This window comes from Sciurus carolinensis, chromosome 10, assembly GCF_902686445.1.
Source record: "Sciurus carolinensis chromosome 10, mSciCar1.2, whole genome shotgun sequence".
Taxonomy (NCBI): Eukaryota; Metazoa; Chordata; class Mammalia; order Rodentia; family Sciuridae; genus Sciurus; species Sciurus carolinensis.
The window spans coordinates 96,745,304-96,759,525 of NC_062222.1; the positions used below are offsets into that span (position 1 = coordinate 96,745,304).

At 36.7% G+C, this 14,222-nt stretch overlaps 1 protein-coding gene across 1 annotated transcript in view; it reads right to left on the minus strand.

The window, feature by feature from the left end:
- Positions 1 to 479: 479 nt before the first annotated feature.
- Paics (phosphoribosylaminoimidazole carboxylase and phosphoribosylaminoimidazolesuccinocarboxamide synthase) overlaps positions 480 to 14,222 on the minus strand; it is a 39,487-nt gene continuing 25,744 nt past the window's right edge. The window contains 9 exon segments of the mRNA XM_047566864.1: positions 480 to 1,256; positions 5,327 to 5,485; positions 6,351 to 6,531; positions 7,909 to 7,992; positions 8,627 to 8,740; positions 8,844 to 8,902; positions 8,905 to 9,022; positions 9,970 to 10,184; positions 10,858 to 11,055. Coding sequence (XP_047422820.1) covers positions 1,090 to 1,256; positions 5,327 to 5,485; positions 6,351 to 6,531; positions 7,909 to 7,992; positions 8,627 to 8,740; positions 8,844 to 8,902; positions 8,905 to 9,022; positions 9,970 to 10,184; positions 10,858 to 11,055 — 1,295 coding nt within the window. The 3' untranslated portion in view covers positions 480 to 1,089.

Sequence of the window (14,222 nt, forward strand, 5' to 3'; positions counted from 1 at the left end):
TGTTTATGATTAAGTTTAAGGATATTTTTCCCACTTAATAAAAAATAAATAGGTTAATCATAAGTACAATTTGTATTCTTCCTACGCCTAGTTTTTTAAAGATCAAAATAGTTTTAGTCCACCATTGAGTACATGAAATAGAATAAATATTAACTATAAGCTAATTCCTCTATTCTCTATTAGTAATAACAAAAACTTTCCACTGTTAATAACTAACATTAGAGTCCTTGGAAAGGGTAACTTCTATAGAAACTGAATGACGTATTCTTTCAGGGAAATTAAAACTAAACGGAGCATGATGCCCTCTACCTTGCTGGGAACTGGGTTTTTTAAATTTTTATTTAAGCTATACATACTGTAAGAGCATGTTTCTTGAATAAGATCGTTAATTATACTCTTGAAGATTTTTTACTCAACATTTCATTGTATTAACTATGAAATGATGTAATCAATACCAAAGAAAAAACATACAAAAAGATTCTGTACAATAAAGATTCAGATTCAGCCTCAGAACACTTGGTGTCTCTGTTTGTTGTTTCTCCACCACAAGACGCCTCCCATCCATCTAGGACCCCTGACTGCTGCTAGGGCTGGACCCCAGCAGAAATACATGTACATGACCTCATTTTCTGAGGAATAAATAAAAAACCATGCCCTCAGAATTTGTAAAGCCCATTAAATGAAAGAGAACTGTTACTCTTAACACTTAAGATATAATCAATACTTTCTAAAACTTGCAGGTTTTAATACAGAAGGTGAAGTAATAACTTTAGAGCTTTGTAACAGGATTTTATTAGCATTTATAAAATATATTTCTACCTAACAGTGACCACATCGTAAGAGATTAATCTGAAAACATTTCTACACTAATTTCACTATCTATTAAGGAATACTAATGTGAACAGTTGATCTTTTAATTCAATCTTAGAGAAGTGTTTATTCACTAATAAATTTTGTTTTCTGATTTAAAAATCATCTTTTCATCTTGCTTTTTTTTCCTGCAGCTAAACTAGAAATTTGTACTTTTTCTGCTAAAAAACAAAAAAAAAAAAAAAAAAAAAAAAAAGAAAAGAAATGACAAATTTTTTCTTATAAACTGCATTCTCTGATTTTCCTGTCAGCTTGCTTCAAGAAAATCCATGTGTTCAATATGCTTGCTCGCAGTTTGGCCCATATCAAATGGTTGTTTAATCCAAATATCTGAGCTGCAAACTGAGCTGATCCTTCTGGAGAAAGTATGGTGGAGCAACCGAGACCTATATTTCAGAAAGAAAAGACAGAAAATTGAGGTGTTAGTTAATAATAAAAGTACAAGGGCTCAATCCCCTAGCACCACAAACAAAACAAATATACAAAATAATCAAAATGGCTCTCTAATGAACATGGCATCACAGAAAGGAAGGTAAGCAATCTTTCAGAATTTTATATAAGCTACTATAAAACTGTACCTGTCCCTGGTCAGGTGTGGTGGTACACATCTGTAATTCCAGAAACTGGGGAGACCGAAGTAAGAGGAGTACAAGTTTGAGGCCAGCCTCAATTGCTTAATGAGACCCCATTTTAAAATAAAATAAAAAGGGCTGGGGTGTGGCTCAATGGTAGAGGGTCTGTGGGTTCAGTCCCCAGTAACACACGTGCGCGCGCACACACACACACACACAAGATTATCCCCAATTCTGGTGACCAGAATGCACAAATCTCCCAGATTTCTTATCTCTCCTTGAATCCTACTAGATAAAAACCGTCCTTTTATTGCTGCTCATAGTTTCCTTTACTAATTTCCATGGATGATATGTATATAGTTTCTCTGACATAAACTTGATTAATAGCTTTATTTATAGCTACAGTGGATATTAAGCTTGAAAAGTTTATGTAATCAATGTGTAGTTAAGGATTTAGTGAATATGTATTAAGATTTATCTCTGAAACCATACAAAATCCACCTTAGGGAATAAAGAAAATATGCATAAACATTAAGACAAAGAGATAATGAAAGTAACATTTTGACAACTGGAAGGCAAATTAAGTGGTGACTAACTCAATAGACCAAGAAAACAAACTGGAAGAAAAAAAAAAAAAAAGAGAGAGAAGCAACCTAACTAACATCACAGAACCCTGCCAAAGATTTGAGGAATAAGTGTCACCAAATACTTTTGAGGGAGGCATGAAATGGGAATAAAAATGGTGCCAAAAAGAAGAGGACCGACTAGTAAAAATCTAAGAAGGGATTAGGTCCTCAGACCTCGTTCCTATCTGTACCTGAGTAACTGCCTCTTTAAAACACTGTGGCATAATTTTCAATTTATCTGAAGGTAAAACACTTCAGTCTCTGGACTGGGGGAATACCAGGAACAGGTGAGGCAAGGAATGATCTAGTGATATAGGGGTGAAGTTCACAAACTCATGTTGAGAGTCCCCGACTAAGCTTCCTGAATGCTGGCAGCCAGGTTTATTCATCCAGGCAGAAGATGGAGACAAAGTTCTCTGCATAATTCTAACACACAAGAAAAGACCTAGTCACTGATGTGTGGGATTATTCATAGTAACTCCAGCTTAACCCAGAGTTGAGCCAGTTTCCAAATGGCTTTTTTTCAGTATCCACTGAAACTGAATTAACAAGAGTTGAGGAAATCATAAAATGAAAAACACAGCAGAAGGGTTCGGATGTGATACAAAACTGAGGTCATATCTCAGAACTCAGCAACAAGAGAAAGAAAATAGAAGTCAAGGAATTCCAAATATGAATAATAAATTTAAAAAAGAGAACAGAGAAAATGGAGGGGTAAGAAATAACTCAAGAAAATTATCCATGATTTAAGGAATAAGTACCTCGTTAAAAGAACCCACAAAGACACATACAATAATAATAGACTCACCAAGTCACATCTCTGTGAAATTTAAGAATAATCAGTACAGATAAAAGATCCTAAGTTTCCACAAAGAAACAAAATTCATAAAGGACCCAGAATCAGAATGGGAGAAAGACACTGGGGTTCTCAACAACTCTGAATGCTAGATCAAGGAGTATTTATTCTTTTAAAATTCTATGGGAAAATGATTTTTAACCTAGAATTATATTCCTACACTACCAAGTAAGTATGGAACTTCAGTAAAAACATTTCAGATATACAGGCCTTCAGGTTTTCCTTTTGTACTCTTTTCTGAGGAAGTTAAAAAAAAAAGTGCTCCAAATGGAACCAACCAAGGTGCTCTTCAACGGACGAATGGATTAAAAAAAAAAAGTGGCATATATATATATATATATATGATGGAATACTACTCAGCCTTAAAGAAGAATGAAATAATGGCATTTGCCAATAAATGGATGGAGCCAAGTAAAATATCATGCTAAGCAAAATAAGCAATCCCCAAAAAACCAAAGTGGAATGTCTTCTCTGATATGTGGATGTTAATTTACAATGGCCGGGGGTGGGGCTAGGAAAGAATAACTTTTGGCAGAGGGTACTGAAGAGAAGGGAGAGGGTATGGGGATAGGAAGGATAGTAGAATGAATCAGACATTATTATCCTATATACATAATAACTATAGGACCAGTGGGATTCTACATCATGAATAACCAGAAGAATGAGAAATCATACAACATTATACATGATGTATCAAAGTGTATTCTACTGTTATGTATAATTAAAACAAACAAACAAAAAAAGAATGTGCTCCAAGTAAAATAAGAAGTAAACCAAGAAAGAGGAAGACATGGGACCTAGGAATCTGAGGTCTGGAGATCTAAGACTAGACCCAGAAAGGCAAAATGAATCTCCAGAATGATGGTAAAGGCAGATCTAAGACTACAGCAAATGCAGAAGGCCCGGAGAGAAGCCAGTCCATAGGTGAACAGGTCAGGAGGCTCAGGTACTTAATGATTTTGACACACAAAGAGCTGATTTACACAACTGAGAAAAGTTTGGGATTTTAGTAATAAGTAAATCAACTCCTACTGAATTAATACTGATTCTCAAGACTTGCAGGACATCAGATTATATTCTAGATTATGAAGAAAAGAACCACAATATTGTTACTCTACGAAATTTAGCCACATCAGGCATTATGACTTCCATTTGTTTTATTTTTAATACTAATTATTTTACTATATGCTACAGCCAGTATATATAAAATAATTGCCCTTGTGAAATAGAAATTCATGAAAATTCAAAGATGATGAAGTATGTATTATGGCACATGTTTTATAAGGAAGTCATTGTTTAGGCTTCAAATGTAGGTCTGTTGAATATTTACTGGTTCATTACAAATGGTTTTGGGAAACCTGATTCATTTGACTACCCCCCCCCCAAAAGATTTCTGGAGTCTGAAGGGAATTGTACTTGCAGATACTCCAGTCAGCAGGGGATCATGTTGAGCAATCTGCAGACAGAACTGTCTCAAGTCCACAGCTGCATGGGAAACCTTCCCTCCTTATGGCTGCAACTGGAGGAGCCAGATATGGCTCACTCCAAGGCCAGGTCAACTTGTTGGTCCAAGGGTTGGCTGGTTGCAGTTGATGGATCAAACGATGGGGCAACCTGTGTTTTGAACTTTTGTTCTTGATTCTTAAAAAATAATTTTATTTTTCATACAAAAGTAACATAATCACATTCACGTTTTAAAAACTCAATAAATACCTTTAATGATATATTCCTAAAAAAAAAATCTGAACTTAATCCTACTAACCAATTTAGAGGAAACATAGGGGATGGAAGAGGATGTTTACCACCATGGAGGAATACAATCAACCAAATTAAAAATGTGGAAAATGGGGCTGGGGATGTAGCTCAGTTGGTAAAGTGCATGCCTCACATGCACAAGGCCCTGGGTTCTAATCCCCAGCACCACACACACACACACAAAAAGTGGAAAATTCTATAGGAGAAATGAAAGGTAAAAGAGGAGGGTGATTTTTATAGATGAAAATATACAACAAAAATCAAGTAAATTCAATATGCAGACTGTGTTCAACCCTAACTTAAGCATCTGTAAAAACAGATGATACATAACTGGAAATAAGATGATTTAAAGAAATTATTACTAATTTTTCTTAGATGGTAAATTAGGTAACATAATTATGATCTAAACAAGCTAGAGTTCTTATTTCTTGGAGATGTATACTTAAAATATTCAATTATAAGACATTACAATGTGTAAAATCTGCTTTAAAATAATCCAATCCAATGGTGGAGGGTGGTTTTAGATGCAACAAAACTGTTACTTGCTTAGACTTGGTTATAGGTACATTCATTGTGCTATTCTCCATACTGTTAGGTATTATTTGAATTTTTGCAAAAACTAGTTCAAAATTTTCAGTGTAACTTACCACTGGGTAATCGAAGTGAAGACCACACATCCTGAGCTCCCCAGTCTGGTGTGAGGGGAGGACAGCTGATAACTGGATATGCAGTGTTACCAGACATCACTGGGCCCAAACCATTGCTTCTACCTGCCACTGCCACAAATACAGTAGGAATGCCATCCCCTAGGGCAATTACAAGATGATTATTACATTAAGCATTCAAAAGACTTAAGGATGTTTCAAAAAAGAAAATGCCTTGTATGTCTTAAATCACTCCTAGGCCATGTGTAATGGTGCATATATCCATAATTCCAGCTGCTTAGGAGGTTGAGGAAAGAGGATCTCACAAGTTCAAGGTCAGCCTCAGTAACTTAGGGAGACCTTATCTCAAAAGAAAAATTAAAAGGGTTAAAGATGTAGTTTAGTGCTTGCCTAGCATGTGTGAGGCCTTAGATTTAATCCCTAGTACTACAAAAATAAACAAAACCAGTAACTACAATCCTGGAGCAAGGACAATTACAAGTGTCAATCAACATTTTTTCAAGTCGGGAAATATTTGATTGTGAACCAAAGGAGTTATTATTTTACATCGACACTGTCTTATCATTTCTTTTACATAGTACATTGTGAAACTGAAACTGTATGTTGGCTTCATGTTTGTCTCCCAGGGAAGGCTGACCATCAAAGACAGCAGAGAGGTCTGCAGTTTCAACTCAGGCCTCCTGTAACCTCGATGGGGCTTCTTTTCTATTGAAGCATACTAGAGACAGTGCTCAAAGGGAGGATTATCAGGTAAAGACACCGGAGGTTCTCACAGTTCCAGTCTGTTTTCCTCATGCTTGCATTTACAATTCTTTTATCCTGCTCCTTTCTTTTTCAAGCTCCCCATATCTTATGCTCCTTGAAGGTGAGTATCTTGAAAGCATAGCATATTACAAGATTTTCCCTTGGAAATATGGAGAAACAATTTTATGGTATTATTAATCTAAAACATAATTTGTTGTCAAAATCTACAACACCTGAGGTGCTCTAATTATTTTAAGTTTACCTTCATACTCAGCTTTAATCCTCAGAGTTTCATCTGGTCCTTTATGGGCAGATGTTACCCGAAGTTCACAGGGAATTCCATAATTTCCACAAGCCTTCTTGATTTTTTCACAGTGGCCGAGATCAGAAGTTGAACCCATCAGTACTACAACCCTGCACTGACTTTCTGACTTCAGAAGCAACTAAAATAGAAAAACGTGGATATAAAAAGGAACAAAAAAGATAAAAATAGACAAACAGGAACGAGTACAATAAGAACAGTTAATTTACAGAGATAGAGTTGGCAGTAAAATTGTATCTTGACAGAATATTTTCCCTTAAATCAAATTTAAGACAGAGACAAATAGAACAAAATGAAAGAGGCTCCATTTTAAAAAACTCTTCTGTATAAAGGGCAGTGGTTTTCATAATTAGGACTTAATGGATAAGATTTTAAATCACATATTTTAATTATAATTCAAGAAACTATAACACAAAGTATTTCGTCCTAAGGATGTTCAATAGCATGATTAGTCAAATCAGAGGTTATATTATACATTTGTAAGGTGGTTGATACATTTTTTTTGGGGGGAGGGGTGCTGGAGGTGGAACTCAGAGACTAACCACTGAGCCACATGCCCAGTCCTTTTCTGTATTTTATTTAAGAGACGGTTTCTCTAAATTGCTTAGAACCTCACTTTGCTGAGGCTGCCTCAGCCTTCCGAGATGCTGGGATTATAAGCATGTGCCCAGTGAAATAATTTTAAAAAAATTTTTTTCTTGAGGTACCAGGGATTGAATTCAGGGGTACTTTACCACTGTGCTACATTCCCAGTCCCTTTATTTTTTATTTTGGGAGAAGTCCACCAAGTCGCTGAGGCGGGTCTGCAATCCTGCTTCAGCCTCCTGAGGCACTGGAATTACAGGTGTATGCAACTGTGGTGACATGGAAATAACGTTCTAAAAGGTGATTATGATCCTTGGATAATCAGAAATTCCATTCAACTCCCATGGAATTATAGTAATTGTAATACCATAAAAATTAAAGTGACATTTTATAGTTACATGAAGGGGGACTGGGGATGCTGCTCAGGCCTGGGTTCAATGACCAGTACTATATTTAAAAAAAAAAAAAGTTAAATGGAGGGGCTGGGGATGTAGCTCAGTGGTAAAGTACTTGCCTAGCATGCATGGGGGCCTTTGGTTTGTTTCCTAATACCACAAACAAAAACTTTTTAAATTAAAATAAATAAATAAATAAGATTACATGGCATTCCATCCATCCTCTGATGTTGGAACTGAGTAGTAGGGGAGAGGCTGGTAGGAAATGTGAAGTTTCTCCTACATGGACAGGGAGTTGACGGGATCCCAGGTTTCCCTACCAAGAACTGGAAGCAGTACACTCAACAGCTTACTAGCGGAGATTTCTAGTATACCAGTAAGGGTAGTAGAGCTGGGACATTTCCTAAAGGTGTTCCTCTCTTTCAAAATCATTGAAAAAAATGGAAAGTACTACATCTTTCACATTTATTTTGAAACAAGATTTCCTTCACAGTACAGGTTTACTACAGAAGAATTACCTCTACTCTCTCTGCAACCCACTCAAAGTTTTTCTTTACCATCTGGAGCCCTTCAGGAGTTACTTCTTTGAGGTCACGATAAGACTAGAAAATAAGATAGGAAGTTTAGAAAATAAATATCTCTTGCTTTGTGAAATCATCTGGTTTCTGAGTTTTGAGTAGGGATTGTGATGAGTTTTTAAAATGAGCTATATCGGAAAACATATCTCAGCGTACAAATTCATTTCTTAAATTAAACTAGAGGAAGTTCAATAGTGTTTAAAGTTTTACTTTCCTTTAAGGTTAAGAGCTTTCTACATTAGCATCTATAATTAACAGTCATGAGAATTCTTATGTACTAAGCCTTCAGAGGATCTCATCCTAATTTTATTAGGAAAAAATAGAAATGAAGCCTGATTAAGACCAGAGGACTTGGTGTAGAGTCCCAGATCTGTCGATTATTCTTGTAATTGTGAAGATACTTATCCTCTTAGAGTCTTAGTTTTCAACTAGCCAAACAAGGACACTTACTCTGTTAGTGATGGACTCTATAAATATGATAAACAAGACATCTGACTTATAAGTTTATTATTACTATGTCAAGATACAGGAGATACGTATCTTTAAAAGTAAATAGAAATCAACAAATCAGGTTCATAAAGGATATAAACCTTATCTTTCCTCTCTTTCCTGTCCCAATCTGATCTTACAAAGGATAAAAACTCACAGCATTACTTACCTGTTTGTCTTTCTGCTGGCTTCGATCCCCTGATGGCCAGAGTCTCCAGGAATCATTATCAATAACATCAGCAAGAACAATTTCTTTGGTGGTTACGTCAACACCAAATTCAATCTAGAAATGGCATATTGCCAAAGAAGGCCTTTAAAAAAATGATATTACTAAAGACATTTCTCAATTATAATAACCTTTACTTTCAAATCTGTTTTCTTTGTACCTTCATATCAACCAGTGTACAGTTCTGAGGCAACCAGGATTTCTCCAATATTTCAAAATAGCTTGTGTAGCATGACTCATGATATCCACTTCAGTTTGGCCTATAACAACGCCAGCAAAGCAAAGTTTTGCAGCAATTAGCTGTTCCTCAGACCACTGTGGATCATTATTGGCATCATCCTAAGAATAAAGTATAGTAGTGCAATTAATTTAAATACAATTTTTCTGAACTTTTCAGAAAAAGTAAAGTACTTCTCCTAGAGTACAAATTCCTCAGATATATTCATTTTCTCTAAAAAATGTTTATGGTCATAATATCCTTTAGTTCAAAGTAATTATTTTTAATTCATTTGCTTTTAATAGCTACTTTAAAATTCAAGGTAAGTAACTTTTTCTAGGTCACAAAGTATTTGAAAAAAATTTGTCCTTTCTCAAACACATTTAAACACAATTTGAAATTTCAGTATCTATGCTTAACAGTATAAACTAAGATAGGAGGGGTCTACCAAGTGGTTTGAATAAAGCCTATAAAAATTTATAATTGTTGATTCCTATATCCTTAAGTATTTTTGCTCAGAAGAGACACTGATAGTTATGTTTTCCTGTAATAGAATACAAAAGATTTCAACTGTAATTAAAAAAAAAAAAAATTTGCAATTAAACGTTACACATTTCTTCCCAATTATTGTTCATTTAAATTTTTTCACTTTCTTGGTCAACTTGGTACAAAGATAAGTATATTTTCAGATATTTTCTTTTCTTTATTTTTGGACCAGGGATTGAACCCAAGGGTGCTTAATCACTGAGCCCCATCCCCAGTCCTTTTTAATATTTTGTTTAAAGACAGGGTCCCACTGAGTTGCTTAAAGCCTCACTGGCTGGCTTTGAACTCGAAATCCTCCTGTCTCACCCTCCCAGGCCACTGGGATTATAGGCATATACCACTACACCCTACTTTCAGATATTTTCTTTTAAAAATCCAATTTATCTTTTTTAATGAAAGTGTACTTTATTGGCATAAATACCCATAATGACATTCTCAATATCAAAATTTCAAAATATTTTGATTTTATAATTATACCTTTGCTGCTACATTATAGTAAGGCACAGAAGCATAAAATAATTACCTTGAAAAACATCTCCACTTTTGGTGGGTAAAACTTGTATCCTTCCTTGACACCAGGATTTCTTTTGAGAAAAGAACCAGTTGCTATTCTTCTACAAACCCATTCAATTGGAATCATTTCACACTGGGGCGCAATGAAAGCTGTTTCTCCATATTTTCTTGTGAAAGCAGTTTTGATACCTACATATTGATTTTAAAAGTTATAAAAAGAAAAGACTAAAATTTTAATTAAGAAGGTAGGTCAGAGCTGTGTGCCATGACATACGCCCGTATTCCTACTTAGGAGGCTGAGGCAGAAGGAACAGAAGTTCAAGGCCAATCTCAGCAACTTAGCAAAATCCTGTCTCAAAATAAAAAATAAAAAGGACTGGGTACGATGTAGCTCAGTACAAGCATCCCTGAGTTTTAACTCCCAGTTTAAAAAGAGAGAAAAAAAAAAAAAAAAAAAAAAAAAAAAAGGTAGATCTGAGGCATAATAAAACTACTTTTTACAGGAAACAAATTAAAACCTTTTATCAAAAATAAATATATGGGCTGGGGATATAGCTCAGTTCTTAGAGTGCTTGCCTTGCATGCACAAGGTCCTGGGTTCAATCCCCAGCACACACACACACACACACACACACACACAAATCCTCAAACAACTGCATGTTAATTCAAATAATGCCATCTCCCCCTCATAAAGATCAATGTGGGATGTGGGGATGGGGGAAGGAAGGGAGCAATTTACCTGCTTCCTGTAATAACTAAAAAATTCGACTGGTAAGTAACATGTTGTGGATCTAAATAATGTCATTTCCCCAGGATCAATGTAAGAAAGAAAGAGGGGGAGGGAGAGAGGGAAAGGCAGAAAGAGAAGAGGGAGGAGGCTATGTGGGGAGCCACTTACCTGCTTCTTGTAATAACTGAAATATACAACTGGTAATTTTATTGGAGATTGCAGCTTTTCCTTCCAGATGATTCTTTCTAGCTGCATTTCCTGCTGTAATTTGGTCCTTGGACTGCAGGAGGACTTTTCCTGGACTATCTACCAATTCATAGACTTCTTTGGTTTTACCCTCATAGAGTTTCTTGCCAATGTTCAGTACTGTGGAAACAGAATAGAACTGTAAGATTTCAGTAAGAAACTTCCTGAATATTGAAAACTAAATCATCTAGAATGACCCATCAGTGATAACTAAGAACCTTAATAAAGATTGTCATTTTCATAGAATCTTATATTCAAATTATTTTGTCATGTTATCATACAGTTTTTTAAAAAAATATTTTAGATGTTGATAGACCTTATTTTATTCATTTATTTATATGCAGTGCTGAGACTCGAACCCAGTGCCTTATACATGCCTGGCAAGTGCTCCACCACTGAGTCACAACCCCAGCCCCCATTCACACAGTTTTGTAAGGAAGTCTAGTTATACAAATAATTATAGAGATTAGAAACTAAGAATCAAAAAAGTTGGGGGCTAGGGATATGGCTCAGTCAGTAGAGTGCTTGCCTTGTAAGCATAAGGCCCTGGGTTCGATCCCCAGCACCCCCCGCCCAAAAAAAAAAAAAAAAAAAAAAAAGAAAAGTCACCCAATGAGGATATGCAGAGCAAGACAAAATTCTAGGTCTTCTGATATCAAATCCTATGCTCTTTCCACTATCAATCTGTGTTTCTCTCACAGATAAACTGAAACGGAATTAAAATGAAGATACTTGAGAATCAGCCTCTGGGACAGGAATTGCCTGTGTTTCTTCTATGCTAGCAAACTTCTTCTTCTTTTTTTTTTTTCCTCAAAATCGTGTCTTTGTTATTGGATGGTCATCAGGGACAAGGACTGAGCTTTTGGTAAAAAATTTGGTTATCCCAGATGGGACCCAGAAGCAGTCCCTGTTGCTGCTTTCTTGGGGATGTTGCCAAAAGCTCGGTCCTTGTCCCTGATGCCCATCCAATAACAAGGACTTGGTTTTGATGAAAAGGAAAAAGTAAGTTTATGGTTTTGCTAACAAAGAAGAAACACAGGGGACTCATCAGCAGGACCAGGGGGCTTTTAAAGAGGTGATTCAAAGGTTACATCCCAGGTGTTCTCTGTTGTAATTCACTTGTTAATTTGGAAGATAGTCCTCTCTGAGATCTTCTGGTGCCATCCCAAAGTCTGGATTACTTCATTCCTATGGAGGGTGAATGCTCAAGGACAGATAACTCTTCTCTAGGATGGGGAAGAAAAGTAATCATGTTTCCCCTGAGATAAGGGAGGAGCAGGGAAAGATAAGAGAAAGAAACATGTCCATTTTAAAAGTCAGTTGCAGTGGCAGAGCAGCAAGGGGTATATTCAAAGCATAAAGCTGATCAATGTTCAGGCAGGCCTGGCTCTCCAAGGAACCCCACTTCAATGCTGAGGATGCAAGGTGCTGGCAAAGGTGCTGAAAGCCAAGTGCTGGAGTTAGGAGGTGAGTTTGTCTTGGGTGGAACCAGAGGAGTTACTTCTGTGAATAAAGGGAGGGACAGAGGGACCTTCTTAGCAGCTGCCACTACCAAAGCTCCATCATGGTCCACTTTGAGATAAAGGAAACAACTCAGTAAAGTCACCACTGTTGACCATCTACATGATCCCTGCCATATGTATGCCTTCTCCAGTCAGCTGCCATCAGCCACTGTGGACCTCTGAACTGCTCTCATACTGAATACCCTTAACTGTCCACACCCCACCTGATAGAGAACAAGGACTTTGGGTTCTGTCCCTCAACTTTGCCCACCTTCAGCAGGAAAGTTTGGAGATGTCATCGCCCATTTTTCCACAGAAATGGAAATGCAGAAATTGGGAAAACGTAACAGTGGTCCCCTTTAATGCTTTGCATTAGCTCTTGCAGCTCTGCCACTGCAACTTATTTTTAAAACAGACATGTTTCTTTTCCTCTCTCCCTGCTCCTCCCTAATCTCTCCCCCTCCCTATTCTCAGGAGAAACAGGATCACCTTTCTTCATTTTAGGCAGATTTACCTGTCCTTGGGTACACACCCTCCATAGGAATGAAGTAATCCAGACTTTGGGGATGGTACAAAAAGATGTCAGAGAAAGGACTACCTCCCAAGTTAACAGTGAATTACAACTCTAGACAGAGAACAAGTGGAATGTAGCCTTGGAATCCCTTCTTTAAAAGTCCCCTGATGGGCAGAATCACAGTCTTTGGGACAGGAGTCTCCAGTGTTTCTCTTTTGCTAGCAAAGCAATAAAACTTGTTCCTTTTTCTCAAAAAAGAAAAAAAAGACACTTTAATATTTTTTATACACAGCCGGATACACTGTTTAAACTATGCTGTATTTTTCCTGACTTCTGCTTTCCATGGCAGGCAAAATAAGTACAAGTAAGTTTAGTCTGATAGGTTCCTTAATTTCAAGTTAATGTGCAAGAAGAGGTTCCTCCACTTATTTTATTTTTTGGTACTGGGGACTGAACTCGGGCACTCAATCACTGAGCCACATCCCCAGCACTATTTTGTATTTTATTTAGAGACAGGGACTCACTGTACTGAGGCTGGCTCTGAACTCATGATCCTCATGATCCTCCTGCCTCAGCCTCTGGAGTCACTGGGCTTACAGGCTTGTGTCACTGCCACAAGCTCCATTTACTTTTTTTTTTTTGCAGTGCTGGGGATTTGAACCCAGGGCCTTGTGCTTGCAAGGCAAGCACTCAACCAGCTGAGCTATAACCCCAGTCCAACATCCACTTACTTTTAAGTTAGCTCATTTGCAAGCAATATTTCTGATTTCTTAATGCCCTCTTTACACTAACCCTTTCTCTTCAACTACAGTTGTAGGAAATTATGAAGAAATGAGCACAAAGGAATCTAATTTTGATGTTGGTCCTAAGACCTAAAAAGAAGTAAATCCTGGTCACCAGCAAAAATAATTTTGGTGAAGATCCAAGATAACAGAAGTTTAAGGACTTAAAATTTCCAAAGGGGAAATCAACCCTCATGCTCTCCAAGCACTAGTCCAAGTGTTAGTATTTTCCCAGCGTATACATGTGTGGGTACTGGGGATGTATTAGCAAATGAGACCTAAAACCTCTCCTCAGGGGACTTAATCAAGTCTGAGCAAACCTGATGTTAAATAAGATATCATAATAAACATACTGCAATAAATAGACTATAGGATCACGTGTTCATAGCAGTGCCAACTAACCTAGTCTAGACATCAAAGAAGTAAGTCTAGAATAAACTGAAAATTAGGTTTGAGATTAAAAAATGATTAAGAAAGGGGTAGTTAGTT